Source organism: Rhinatrema bivittatum, chromosome 3 (assembly GCF_901001135.1).
Source record: "Rhinatrema bivittatum chromosome 3, aRhiBiv1.1, whole genome shotgun sequence".
In the NCBI taxonomy this organism is placed as follows: Eukaryota; Metazoa; Chordata; class Amphibia; order Gymnophiona; family Rhinatrematidae; genus Rhinatrema; species Rhinatrema bivittatum.
In genome coordinates this window covers 261,381,359-261,396,477 of record NC_042617.1, presented here as the reverse complement: position 1 = coordinate 261,396,477, position 15,119 = coordinate 261,381,359, and the positions used below count along the sequence as shown (strand labels likewise).

General features: G+C 48.5%; 1 protein-coding gene across 1 annotated transcript in view; it reads right to left on the bottom strand.

Moving 5' to 3' along the window:
* Positions 1-4,155: 4,155 nt before the first annotated feature.
* The window catches only part of LOC115088553 (protein LEG1 homolog), a 59,563-nt gene continuing 48,599 nt past the window's right edge, over positions 4,156-15,119 (bottom strand). Inside the window, 1 exon segment of the mRNA XM_029596811.1 lies at positions 4,156-4,863. Within this exon segment, the coding sequence (XP_029452671.1) occupies positions 4,694-4,863 (170 nt within the window). The 3' untranslated portion in view covers positions 4,156-4,693.

The following is a 15,119-nucleotide window of genomic DNA, read 5'->3' as shown; positions in this document are numbered from 1 at the left end:
CTTGGCGAGAGTCATGGTGCTATGGCAAAGCATTCGAGTGGGTTGGTCGGACTTAATCATGCAACTGCAATGTAAGGATGAGGCATTGTGGAAGAGGGGCATAAAGAAATTGAACAGACAGATAGGCAGGTGGGTAATCAAACAAGGAAGGTTTTGGATAAGACATGAGTGGGCATGGGATCTGACTGAAGGATTGTTTAGGGGTGATGGAGTGCACCTGTCAGAAATTGGAATGGATTTATTCAATAATGCCTTGCAGAAAAGATTAGAAAGTGATTCAAGGTTAATAAAGGGCCACAGTGGAGAAACAAGGATGTACTGGGTCATCCTTGTTTTGTGGCGGAAACCCGAGCTCAAGTTGTAATTGTAATACTGCATTGTTGAAATGGGCATGGGGGGGGGGGGGGAGGGGGTGAATCTCGTGTAGTTGGGGGGGAGGGGGGCTGCTACACGAGATGGCCAATGGGCTAGGAGGGCTAAAGCTTAAGGCTGTGGCTTACCCTCGCTGGGACGAGGCGGGGTAAGAATGGAGTTGGAGTCATCCTATGCCTCACCACTGGGACGTGATGGTAGAGCGTGGAAGGAAAGAGATGAGGGGGGGGGGGGGGGGGGCAGGGATATTGTTAGAGTTATTACAATCATTAATGGAGTTGTGAGGGCTCGGGTTAAGAATAAATAAACTGTGGCTTTGTATAGCCATAAAGTTGTGTTGTGTTCATTGCGAGTGGGACAAGATAGAGGCAAGTGCAGGTCTTGCCTCCCTAAGTTAAGAGCTTTGCAAGTAATTGTTGCTAACTTAAACTTTATATGCCATATGACTGGAAGCCAGTGTAATGATTTAAAAACTGGAGTAATATGATCATGTATATTAATCCTCCCTGATAGCATGTGAGCTATCAGGGAGCTATCAGCCGCACAGAATGCAGCTTTACAAGTTGCATTCTGTGCGGCTTGTAAAGTCTTATTGAATTCATAGATAATGCACAGACAGGGAGAGAGACCTTGGGATGATTGTGTCTAATGATCATAAAATTATAAGAAGTTGCCATACTGAGTCAGAGCGAGGACCCATCAAGCCTAGTATCCTGTTTCCAACAGTGGCCAATCCAGGTTACAAGTACCCAAACATTAAGTAGATCACATGCTACTGATGTTAGTAATAGCAATGGCTATTCCCTTAGGGGCGGATTTTAAAAGGGTTACGCGTGCGCGAACCTATTTGCATAGGTCCAGCGACACGATCAAGCCCCGGGACTCGCGTATGTCCCGGGGCTTGAAAAAAGGGGCGGGGAGTGGGCGGGATGGGGCGGTCTGGGGGTGAGGTAGGGGCGGGACAGAGGCCTCTGGCATAGCAGCCGTGCCGGGGATCGCGCGCTGGCTGAGTGCAGGCGCGCGCAACCTACACCTGCCTGGAAGCAGGCATAAATAAAACAATAAAGGTGTGGGGGGGGGGGGATTTAGGTAGGGCTGGGGCAGGTTAGATAGGGGAAGGGAGGAGAAGGTAGGGAGGGGCGAAAGGAAAGTTCCCTCTGAGACCGCTCCGATATATATATATATATATATATATATATATATATATATATATATGCTCTTTAGTATTATTTTATTTTACTTATACCCTGTTCTATCCCCTTATTGCTTAAATAAACCTATTAGACATACCTGGAACCATGATGTACTGAATCAGTATATGTGTGAGTATTTGTGTGGGGAATAAGCTCCTAAATTCAAGCTCCTGGGTATAATCTTAATGATTGTGAGTGTTTAAATTGGGTAAGCCCTTGAGGTAGTCCTGTGTGTGTGATTGCAGGTGATGTCCCTCAGGAAATTCCCAGTGTAGACCCCAGTGAGACCTAAGTTCAAACCTTCAGGCAGAATGCCAGAATACCCGGTCTGAGCCTAGAACGCATGGATGGACCAAAGTCAGAGACAGGATGCTGGGCTTCATGGACTTTTGGTCTGACCCGGTATGGCATTTCTTATGTTCTCATGTTCTGTCCCTGTTGCTGGCCATTTTTTGGGCATCTTGTCTATTTTCAAAGGGGTGGATTTTGGAGCACAACTCCCAAGTTAGACACCTAAACCCTTAGGAAATTGAACCCTATGGGGTAGATCTTAAAAAAGTACGCCGGATTTTATAAGATACGTGCGTAGCCTATAAAATCCGGGGTCGGCGCACGCAGGGCTGCGCAAAATCGGCAGCCTGCGTGCGCCGAGCCGTGCAGCCTGCCTCCGTTCCCTCCACATCCCCCCACCTTCTCCTCCCTTCCCCTATCTAACCCACCCCCAGCCCTACCTAAATCCCCCCTACCTTTGTTGTGCAAGTTACGCCTGCTTCGAGCAGGCGTAACTTGCGCGCACCGCCTCGGCATCCCCCAGCACAGGCCGCAGTGCAGGGGGGCTTGGGACTGCCCCTCCTGGCCCGCCCCCTAACCATCACCACGCCCCGGACCCACCCCCAAACCGCCCCCTGACCCCCGGACCCGCCCCTGGACTGCCAACATGCCCCCCGGACACACCCCTCCCGCCCCTTTTACGAAGCCCCGGGACTTACGCGCATCCCGGGGCTTTGCTCGCGCTGGCGACCTATGCAAAAGGTGCGCTGGTGCGCAGGGCTTTTAAAATCTAGCCCTATGTCTTTCTTTTTCCTTCTTATATGTATTATTTTTTTTAAGTGTTTATACTTTTTTAGAATAAAAAGGTATACAACTTTTTTTTTAATGGTCATACCCTCTGTTTAAAATTATTCCTTCCATGAGTTCATTCTTCATTTTCCTTTACATGTGTCAATGTGGCATTTCCTTTAGGTTCTGATAAGTCTGAGCACAGCAGCACCCCCAACTAATTTTAGCTTCATAATAGTAAGAGCGGTTAAGCAGAACAAGTCTTCATAAATGTTATATTGCATTATTTATTTATTTGTTTATTCGCTCTTATATACCGCTTCATCAAAGAATTCTTTGGTCGGTGCGGTTTACAACATATAAATAAAATTAAATCATAAAATCATAATACAACAATAATCATCAATTAAAATACATCAAAATAAATTAAAATAAATAATCAGTCTGCAAATGATCATGCCAGTTACCACATAATCAAGATGGAAAAATCCATCGCTTCACCTTTATGCACAAGGACAGATAATTCCCCTCTAGTATCAGCTCATTGGTGCCAAATTCCTGAATTCTGGCCCTCTCACCGAAAAAATTCTTTTACGAATAAAGTAGAGTGTATCTTCATTATCTTAACCATTAGTACCTGGCATACGCATTCCAAGGCTGATCAGAGACTCCTTTTACAGCAATAACTCTCAACCAAATGTCATAAATAAATTGCGCCTTTACCATAGATGATCTTAAACATTAAACACATAACCTTGAAACTATGCTCTAAATTGTACTGGCAACCATGAAATTGTTTTAAAAGTGGGTCTGCACTCACTCTTTTTGGGCATGAATAAATTTGCTGCCATATTTTGCATGACTTTAAGCCATTTTATACTCTTAACTGGCAACTCCACTTGAAGTCCATTATATTAATCTAACATTGGTAGCACAAATGTTTGAGTCACCAACTGAAAAACTCATTGTGACAGAATCCTCCTGATTCTTTTTAGCAAGCAAAGTTTAAATAAATATCCTTTCCACCACTGTTGAAATTTGATCTTTGAAATTCCACAATTCATCACTCACCACCCCTAGATTTCTCCCCTTCAGAGAGCTGCACAAACTCCACCCCTTTATATTTAACTTCAAGAAGCATGTAGATGAATCCCCTGCAACCATTCTGTTTTACCTGCATTTTTAAACTACAAAACTATCTCACCAACTCAGTCAAGTCCCTGTTAATTTTATTGAATGTCACAACCGGGTCTTGCCCGACTGGAATTACCAGCTGTACATCATCTGCATAGAAAAACTCTTTAAATCCAAGGGACCTGACAAAAGCTCCCAGAGGCTGCAACCCCCCCCACAAATTAAATAGCAACAGGGATAGTGGTGAACCTTGTGGGACCCTACAATTCAAAGTACAAGCATCTGAGGGTTTCCCTCGTACCTGGACTACTAATGATGTCCCTTTCAAAAATTAATTTAACCAAACCAAGACCTGCGTGCCCCCCCCCCCCCCCCAACCCTACTTCTCAATACCACTCTAGCAATCACTCATGATTAATCAAATCAAAAGCTTTGGACAGGTCCAAAAGAATCAAGAACAACGATTCATACCTATCTTGACAATGCAGGACCTCTTCTTGATAACAAAAAATTGTTAAATTGTTAAATTTTATCTTCTATTATTATTATTGTTTGTAATTTTCTTTTATTGTATTTTATTGCTATGTTAACTGCTGTGAAGGCTACGCCGAGACAACGGTATATAAGCACAAATAAACCTTAAACCTTGAACAGTGCTATGTAATTTTTCCTCAGGAATTCAATATAGGTCAGCATGGAAAAATAGATCTAAACCTCACCTGTGTTATCAAAACATGTTACTGCTAAAATCAGTAGCTGTGAATCAAAAAATTAAGCAGGAAAGTGTTAATGAACTAGGAGAAAGGCATACGTAAGAGGTGCTGGTCCGTAAATCTGGTTGCGAGAGTCTAATGTCTACAGTACATCAGATATATTAGAAGTTAAAATGATTAAAACTATGTCAAAATTCATCTTTCTGAAGCTGGCAGGTATATTTAATCCTTGACTGGGCACTTCTGGTTGCTGATGAACTGTACGAAAATCTTAAGTATGTTCCATCCAGCTAAGGGAAGATTTGTAAATAAGTTTTGCATCAAACGCCGACCTTCCAACCTTCCTTTTTCTGAGCACATTGCCTTTTTCCATTGCTTCAACATTACTCCTCCTTTAAAAGAAAAGTTGTAATATAAAAAATGTCATTCTCATGAAAAATAACTGAGATTTAACATGGCACGAGCAAAGCATAAATAATATGACATTGACAAAATATCTAGAGCAAAATAAAATAACAGTATTTATAATATAACAAGCAACAAAAGGATGTCGTTTTCTCCACTATTTTGTCATCAAAATGACTTCCTGTTCCTCTGTCTTCAAGATATCAGAATTTCTTATCAACTCATATTCTGCCCCATTTACTGAAGTCCTGTGATCTGAACCCAGCAGCCTTAACCCTCCTTTCCATTCCAGCTGCCAAATCAGATTATGTATGGCCAGTAGGGATGTGAATCGTTTTTTGACGATTTAAAATATCGTCCGATATATTTTAAATCGTCAAAAATCGTTAGGGCCACGATACAATACCAATTCCCCCGATTTATCGTCAAAAAATCGTAAATCGGGGGAAGGGGGAGGGCAGGAAAACCGGCACACTAAACACACCCTAACTCCCACCCCCGACCCTTTAAATTAAATCCCCCCACCCTCCTGAACCCCCCTCCCCCCAAATGCCTTAAATTACCTGGGGGTCCAGCGGCACACTAAAACACGGCACACTAAAACCCCCTAAAACCCACCCCGACCCTTTAAATTAAATCCCCCACCCTCCCGAACCCCCCCCCCAAAATGCCTTAAATTACCTGGGGGTCCGTAGCCTTAAATTACCTCCGTAGCGGCGGTCCGTAGCTAAATCGGGGGAAGGGGGAGAGCAGGAAAAGCGGCACACTAAATCGTGTAGTCTTCAGCCGGCGCCATTTGCAAAATGGCCGCCGCAAAATGGCGGCGGCCATAGACCAAAACGATTCGACGCAGGAGGTCGTTCCGGACCCCCGCTGGACTTTTGGCAAGTCTTGTGGGGGTCAGGAGGCCCCCCCAAGCTGGCCAAACGTTCCTGGGGGTCCAGCGGGGGTCCGGGAGTGATTTCCTGCCGCGAATCGTTTTCCGTACGGAAAATGGCGCCGGCAGGAGATCGACTGCAGGAGGTCGTTCAGCGAGGGTTCCGTACGGAAAACGAGGGTTCCGGACCCCCGCTGAACGACCTCCTGCAGTCGATCTCCTGCCGGTGCCATTTTCCGTACGGAAAACAATTCGCAGCAGGAAATCGCTCCCGGACCCCCACTGGACCCCCAGGAACTTTTGGCCAGCTTGGGGGGGCCTCCTGACCCCCACAAGACTTGCCAAAAGTCCAGCGGAGGTCCGGAACGACCTCCTGCGTCGAATCGTTTTGGTCTATGGCCGCCGCCATTTTGCGGCAGCCATTTTGCAAAATGGCGCCGGCTGAAGACTACACGATATAGTGTGCCGGTTTTCCTGCTCTCCCCCTTCCCCCGATTTAGCTACGGACCGCCGCTACGGAGGTAATTTAAGGCTACGGACCCCCAGGTAATTTAAGGCATTTGGGGGGGGGGTTCGGGAGGGTGGGGGATTTAATTTAAAGGGTCGGGGTGGGTTTTAGGGGGGTTTAGTGTGCCGTGTTTAGTGTGCCGCTGGACCCCCAGGTAATCTAAGGCATTTTGGGGGGGGGGGGTTGGGGGGGGTGGGGGATTTAATTTAAAGGGTCGGGGGTGGGTTTTTAGGGGGTTTTAGTGTGCCGGCTCACGATTTTAACGATTTTCACGATACTTTACACACCCAAACGGCAACAATACGATTCCCTCCCCCTCCAGCCGAAATCGATCGTTAAGACGATCGAGGACACGATTCACATCTCTAATGGCCAGTGCAACAGCTGGTCACTGCTTGACAAAATTGTTCAAAAGTTGATGCCAAAGTCCATCAACTGTGATTACCACCTGCTCTTCATCCCTTTCTTACTCACCTTCCATACAGACTTAAGCTAATAGTGACTCCTGTAGCTGAATGAAGAGACCATCACAAAGTCTTGACTAGTGCCATCATTTAGCTAGCTTATAACATTTTATATTAATATAACCTCTGATATTCTCTCCTCATGAAATAAAGTACTATAGATGCTAGGGATGTGCATCCATTTGAAACAAATGGGTAAAACATAAATGTGCCCATATTTGTTTCATTTATACCCCCCCTCCCCCCCAAAAAAAATAAATAAATGGAGGGGTCCCTTGAATCAAACAAATAATCTTCATCTCATTAGATGTTTTTCCCTTTCATTTCTATGGCCTATTGAAGTCCATGGCTGTGTACTGCTGAGACAAAAAACAACTGCTAACTGTAGCAACCATATCTTGCCTGTGCGACCTCACCGTTTATCAGCGCCTTGTCTAGATCAAGCACTGATTATGTCCTCCCATTGTAAAGTCTGAGCATGTGCAATAAGCTCTATATTTCCTCTCTAGCTCATGGTGGAGAATTTAAAAAAGGCTTACAAACTTTGAGATTTGGCTCTGGTAAGGGTTGTTTCTGCTTTTCTTTGTGCTGCAGTGGTCTCAAACACTCACTGTGCCAAAAAAAGAGAAAGTGTACTGCTACTGATTTTGATTTTTCTCTTCATAGGCATAGTGAGTGTTACAAGCGCTACCTCCGTCGGCCGTTACACTCAGCGGCACGGAGGCACGGTCGTCTCTCAAACGGGGTTGTGAGCCCTTGGTCCACGGCATGACCCAGGGAGGAGCCCCAAGCCACACCGTGGGAGGTGAGCTGGTGCGAGCATGGGTAACAATAGGGATGTGCAGAGGGATGCCATATGTTGCATTCGTGATTCGGATTCGTCGGGGAGCAGATACGTTGCATTCTGCCCTATGGCGCCCCGATGCGTTAATACGGCAATTTCTATTCATGTCCCAGCTAAAATTCAAATTAACTACAACCCCCCACCCTCCTGACCCCCCAAGACTTACCAAAACTCCCTGGTGGTCCAGCGTGGGGTCCGGGAGTCATTCCCTGCACTCACACTCTCGGTGCCGGTTTCATCATGGCGCCGATAGCCTTTGTCACAGGGGCTACCGGTGCCATTAGTCAGCCCCTATCATATGGCCATCGGCACCATCTTGTGCTCCTACCATGTGACAGGGGCTGACCAATGGCACCGGCAGCCCTGTGACATTGTATGGGCAAAGGCTATCGGCGCTATTTTGAGTACTGGCATCGGACGGCCAGCGTGCAGGAGGTCGCTCCGGGACCCCCGTTGGACACCCAGGGACTTTTGGCCAGCTTGGGGGGCCTCCTGACCCCCACAAGACTTGCCAAATGTCCAGCTGTGGTCCGGGAGCGACCTCCTGCACGCCGTCCGTCCGATGCCAGTACTCAAAATGGCGCTGATCGCCTTTGCCCTCACTATGTCACAGGTACCGATGGTCGGCCCCTGTGACACAGTGAGGGCAAAGGCAATCTGCTACCAGTATTCAAAATGGTGCCGATCGCCTTTGCCCTCATTATGTCACAGGGGCCGACCGTCGGTACCTGTGACATAGTAAGGGCAAAGGCGATCAGCGGCATCGGATGGCCGGCGTGCAGGAGGTCGCTCCCGGACCCCCGCTGGACTTTTGGCAAGTCTTGTGGGGGTCAGGAGGCCTCCCAAGCTGGCCAAAAGTCCCTGGGGGTCCAACGGGGGTCCCGGAGCGACTTCCTGCACTTCGGCCGTCCGATGCCAGTACTCAAAATGGCGCCGATAGCCTTTGCCCATATTATGTCACAGGGGCTACCGGTGCCATTGGTCAGCCCCTGTCACATGGTAGGAGCACAAGATGGCTCCGATGGCCATGTGACAGGGGCTGACCAATGGCACCGGTAGCCCCTGTGGCAAAGGCTATCGGTGCCATGATGAAACCGGCACCGAGGGTGTGAGTGCAGGGGATGGTTCCTGGACCCCCTACTGGACCACCAGGGAGTTTTGGTAAGTCTTGAGGGGGTTCAGGAGGGTGGGGGGTTGTAGTTAATTTGAATTTTAGCTGGGACACGAATAGAAATCGCCGTATTAACGCATCGGGGCGCCATACGGCAGAATGCAACGTATCTGCACCCCGACGAATCCGAATCACGAATGCAAAATATGGTGTCCCTCTGCACATCCCTATTGTTACCCTACAATTTCCTCATCTTTGCTGCGTGGCGGGTTTGAACTCTAGATCTATGGCTCCTCATCACCACGTGGCGGGTTGGGAACCACCGGACAGTGGCACCAGCAGCTCACTCGGTCTCGGCTTCAGGCCTCCGCCTCCTACAGGCTGCCGCCCTGTGCAAGTGCACGGCTTGCACAGTGGATTGTGCCGGCCCTGGTCTTCAGGCAGATTATTTATGACAGACTGTGGTGCACCTGGCAGTGAATGATGCCCTGTGGCTGGGGCCCAGCAATGATGAAAATCCATTCCTGAAGGTCTGATAGGTGCAGGAAAATAGCAGGGAATATCTATAGAGAGGTGCAGGAAAATAGCAGGGCATATCTATAGAAGCGTGAAGGCTGGGTAGCTTCCCCATGAGAAGCTAGTAGAATTTAGCTTGCCTTACAAGCATTTGATTCAAGATGTTGACACCCACTGGAATTCCACCTACATGATGCTGTAGAGGTTAGTAAAGCAGCAGATACCCCTTAATATAATTTATGTTGCGGTCCCGACCGCTCCCCTCCTAATAGGGCTCAGGCCCGCCTACCTCCGCTTCAGTTGTCGCCGGATTCCACCCGCTCCGGGCCCCGGGGGCCTCTCTCATTCCACGTGGCGGCCGCCATTAAGGGTCTGTTTCCCTCCGGTCTCGCGCGTGCGCAAGGACGTCCTTCTTGAGCGCCCAGCTCCCGGAAGCCCGGCCCCGCCCTCACGGCTGACGTCACGCCCGATTCCTGATATAACCGGCGTTCAGACACTCTTTCAACGCCTTGCAACGAGGTTCACAACTTCATAGTTGCTTCCAGTTGCGTTCCTGTTGATCAGCTTGCCGCCTGCTTCTGACTCCGGTTTGCTTCTGACTCCGCTTCAGCCCGCTGCCTGCCTCTGACTCCGGTTTGCTTCTGACTCCGCTTCAGCCTGCTGCCCGCCTCTGACTCCGGTTTGCTTCTGACTCCGCTTCAGCCTGCTGCCCACCTCTGACTCCGGTTTGCTTCTGACTCCGCTTCAGCCTGCTGCCCGCCTCTGACTCCGGTTTGCTTCTGACTCCGCTTCAGCCTGCTGCCCGCCTCTGACGCCGGTTTGCTTCTGACTCCGCTTCAGCCCGCTGCCTGCCTCCGACTCCGGTTTGCTTTGGACTCCGCTGCCGCCTGCTGTCCTGCCTACAGTCGGCCCTCAGCTCAGCACAACCGGCCCAGCCCTCCGGGTACCTTGAACTTCCTATTCACACTGCCTGTCCCCGTCCCAGCCTACGCTTCACCACAGCCCTCTGGACATTCAACTAACAGCTCCTAAGTCCCAAGGGCCCGGGTCCCTATGGGCTCCTCCCGGGGGGTCCCCGGTTCCTGGGTGAACCCGTTCAGCTTGTGGCTCCACCCCCCGGCCTACCCTGTCTCCCTCGGTAGGTCGGCCCAAGGGTCCACTTTCCTCTCCAGCGGTATCAAACCGCAACAATTTACCCTGGGGCACCATCAGGCCTAGTGCAACCAGGTGTACATACGATGCATTTGCACAGGGCGGCACACCCAGGGAGGGATGGCAGGCCGACGGCAGCAAGAGAGGCCATGGCGCCACTGGCGGAGTTCAACCCATTGGTGGCCTTTTACCGCTGTATTAAGCGCCTATACAGTAAAATGGGTTGCGCGGGCCTAACGCTTCGCAGACGCGGCTTGCATTTGCAAGCAATTTAAATAGAGTATTGAGCGGTATGTGATCAGAACTGTGCGTGGGGCAAACGAGGGTGCGCCCGGCACTGCCGCACTCTTTCTAACGCGGCCTTACTGTATCGACCCGACACTTGGTGCATTTCTGTTTGTGTTCTGCATATGTGACAGAAGGGGGGGGGGGGGTGTCATGTCAGTTTTTAAAAATATAGCTTGCAGGAGGGAGCTGGGCTTTATTTGATGGGCCGAGACAGAGACTGAATGAATCATGGGGGGAGGGAGGGAAGCATAGTAAATGTTCACACAGGGCAGCAAAAAAATTTGCACCGGCACTGGGCACCATGATTGGGTAGTGACGAAGCAGCTGGTACCAATCTTGAAGCCCTTGTAGAATGCCATGGAGGATCTGAGTCCCAAAAGTACCATCCTGGGTGGGGTCATCCCTATAATAAATATTCTGGAGGAAACGTTAGAGGGCTTCTATGAGCAAGAGAGCGTTGAAGCAGAGGTATTGCAGATTCTAGACTTCTTACAGCAGCAGATGCAAGACAGCCTCTCTCACATGAAACAATACATACATGTTTGCTACACTTTGTGATCCATGAGTGAAAGGGAGTCTCGCCCTCCAATCCCAATGTCTCAAATTCATGAAGGAAATGTTAGTAACTCCTGTTCACACACTAGGGTGTGTGAACAGGAGCACCAGAGGCAAAACACAGTGGGGATGTAGCCATCTCAGAGAGTAGTGCAAATAGGAGCAGCACCCTTTTAGTTACTAGTTCCTCCTCCACCTCAATGCCAAAGCCATGTTGTCCAGAAAGAGCCATCTTGCCTGACACAGGCCATAGCTAAAACATCTGGCAAGAGATACTTTTTGCCCCCCCCCCCTCACCCCCCGGCAAAGGAGATCCCAGCACAAATTTCTATGACACATTATCTCGCAAAGGTTATTGAGGACATGAACACAAATGCACTGCCATATTGGGCACAGAAGTCTGGCCGGATCTAGCAAAGTTGGCACAGCACTATCTTTACTACCCCCAACCAGCATGCCCAGTGAATGTTTTTTTCTCAATGACAGAGGACATTATGAGGCCTCATCAGTCAAGGCTGGCAGCAGAGTTGATGGAAAAGCTAGTCTTTTTGAAAATCGATCTGCTTTTGCTTGGGTTCTTAGAATTTCCATGCAAGTAGCACGATGACTGAAAGCACCTTGTAGGCTTTGCTACCGCTTTGCCTACCTCTCATGCACCTGATGACCTTGAGGGTCCTGCTGCAATATGCCTACTTGCCATGCTCCAGATGTACCACCTTAAGGGTTTTGCTGCTGCTGCTGCAGCTGCTGCAGCTGTGCCTACCTACCATACTCCTAATGTACTACCTTAGAGGATCTTGCTGCTATTGCTCTGCCTACCTGCCATGCCCCAGATGTACAACTTTAGAGGTCTTGCTGCCATATGCCAGCTGCCATGTCTCATATATACCACATTAGGGGTCTTGCTGCCACATGCCTACTTGCCATGTCCCTGATTTGCCACTTTAAAGGTCTTATTGGTATCCTACTTACCTGCTATGCCCAGATGTACCACCTTATTGGTCTTGCTAATACAGCTCAGCCTACCTGCCTTCCCGCTGATATACCACCTTGGGGGTCACGCTGTTAATATATCTACTTGCCATGCCTATTATTTACCAGCATGGGAGTTTTTGTGTTCCGTGGTGTTTGATGGTTGGATCTCAGCCTAATTCTCCGACCCTGATTGTTTGTTGGTTATATTAGGGTGTTTTGTCCTCATTTGGGTCATTATCAACCATTTCCCTAAGAAGGATCATTTCATTATGCTACCTGAACTTCCCAAGGCCCCGGAATTGGCCTGACTATTTTCGCATCATATCGTCTGCCTGCATGGCTTGCTGAAACACATTGTCTGCAATCACGGGGCCCAGTTTATGGCCAAGTATTGGTATTCTCTTTGCAAAAAATGTAACATTTCCTTGGATTACACAAAAGCGTACCATCCCCAAGCTAATAGCCAGTCTGAATGGACCAACCACACACTGAAAAGCTTTCTCAGGGCTTATACAAATGATCATCAAAATAACTGGGTCTCCCTCTTCCTGTGGGTGGAGTTCTCCCAAAACTCTCATGCCAGCAGTGCTACAGGGTCATCTCTCTTCCAGATTGTATATGGGATTGTATATGGGTCAATGGGATAGGTAACCTCCGTTACCTATCCCATTGACCACCCCTCCACTGTGGCCCAACTGACAGCCCAGAAACTTCAAGAACTCTGGGTACATACCCAGGAAATGCTCCAAAAGGCGGCTGAAAGGGCCAGGAAAACTACGGATGCACACCGTAGACCAGCACCACAATTCAAGCCAGGGGACAAAGTCTGGCTCAGCACCCATCAGATTCAGCTCCAGATGCCCTCCATGCAGCTTGCTCCCCATTATATTGGGCCAGTCCCAATCCTACACTAGGTGGGTCCAGAATCATACCAGCTATGGCTACCTGCTTTCCTTGGAATCCACAATGTTTTCCATATCTCTCTCTTAAAGCCTCTAATCCTCTCATGGCCCTCCAGTAAACTACCAGAGCCTCAAGAAGTCTCCTCTGAGGATAGTGTCATCTATCAGGTAAAGGAGATCCTGGATGTCAGACAACGTGGCAAAAGGTGGGAATACCTCATCTCATGGAAGGGATGTGGCCTGGAGAAGAGCACATGGGAGCCTGCCTCTAATATTTTGGATAAAAACATATGAAGGAATTTCATGCCAGGCACCCCAAGAAACCTAAACCCTCAAGGGTGAGGGTTTAGGTGAGGGGGTACTGTTGCATTCAGCAGTCCAAAGGCCCAACCCATGGACTGCTGCTCTTAACTCCAGCGCCAAGCCTGTTTCCATGCTGTCGGATGACGCCCTGGATGCAGCGGTGTGGCAGGCTGCCACACTCACTGTCCCATCATGCGGCAAATGCCACCAACTTTCCAGCGCAGCCTTAGGCACATGCATGCCCAACCTTCCCCAATTTAAAGGGCCAGCGGTGGGAAATCCCCCATGGCACCCTCTGATGATATCATGACCCTTACAGCATAAAAGGGTCTTCCTCCATCCAACCCAAGGCTCAACAATAGATTGTATCATATGAGAAGTAGTTTGCCTCTGCATTCCTGGTTCCTGCTTCCAGGTCCTGTTTTATGTATCCTGCTGTGAGTTCCTGTGTCCCAGTGTCCTGTTTGGCAGTCTGGTCTGTGTTGAGTTCTCGTCTTTGTAGTCAGATCCCTCTCCTCGCCTTTCTTTAGCGCTCCGTCCTGCTCCTGTGGTCCTTCATTCTCCTCTTCATCCCTTGCCTTCTTGGATTGGCCTTTTGGCTTTGACCTCTGATTAAACTTCTGGCTTGACCACTGCCTGTGTACCGTTATTGACCGAATTCTGCTTGCCCCAACCATTGCCTGAACCACAACCGAGAGAACTCTGCCTGCCTCTGACCACAGCCTGAACCTGACTCTGATCACATGCTGCCTGCCCTGACATTGCCTGACTTGACTCCATGCTCTTCTGTTGTGCTGGCTCGCAATATCTTCTACAGGATGGATTTTCACCTCCACAGAGGGCCACGCCTAGTCCAGTTGGCCCCGGCATCTGAGGATTCAACCTAAGGGGAACCAGGACTGGTATTGATGAAGCCCCAGTTGGGCCTCTGCTTCAGTTAGCTCCGCCTGCTTCAGGGCTCTTCCCTACAGGTTGCACCAACTCCCCCTCAGCCTAAGGTTCCACACCCGCATCACTATCTTACTATGTTACAATCTGAGAAGAAAATCCTTGAAGGATGCCCTGATTCTCTGACATTTCCTTTTATCACTATCTTCAGATATTTCAGGGATTTATTATGTGATGAGTTTCGTATGGCTGGATCTGTAGCTAGGTAGCCCTTTTTCTCTAGGGTTTTCCCTGTGTGACACCTTTGGCCTCTCAGTACCTCCAGCTTCTCTTTCAGGGAGTCTTGGGCCACAGCTTCCCAAATCTGCTGGCCCCACAGCCAATGAGATTTTCATGATATCCTCAATGAATATCTATAAGATAAATGTGCCTATAATGGAGACCCAGGATATGCAAATTAATCTTGTATAATCGGGAATGTGGGCAATCAGTATATGGGTTATTCTCTATTTTAATTTAAAAAAAAAAAAAACCAACAGACCGTTTGAAACTCTGGCAAGAAAACACTTCACCTTGTCCTTTGGGGGTAATTTTCAACGCCATTTACATGCATGAAATGTGGGTTTTATAATATAAATGGTTTGTTGTAGAATTGCTCAATTTTGTGCATGCTCGTATGTGCACAAAAAAGAGGTATTCAGGAGGGGCAAAGTTTAGATTTACACACATACTTTAAATTTTAAATTGCATGCGCATGAATTCCCATGCACATGTTAAGCCCTGCAATGAGCAGGTTATAACTTTGTATGGGCAAGTTTGTGTGCATTATTTCGCATTATTTTCAAAACAAACTCATCCGC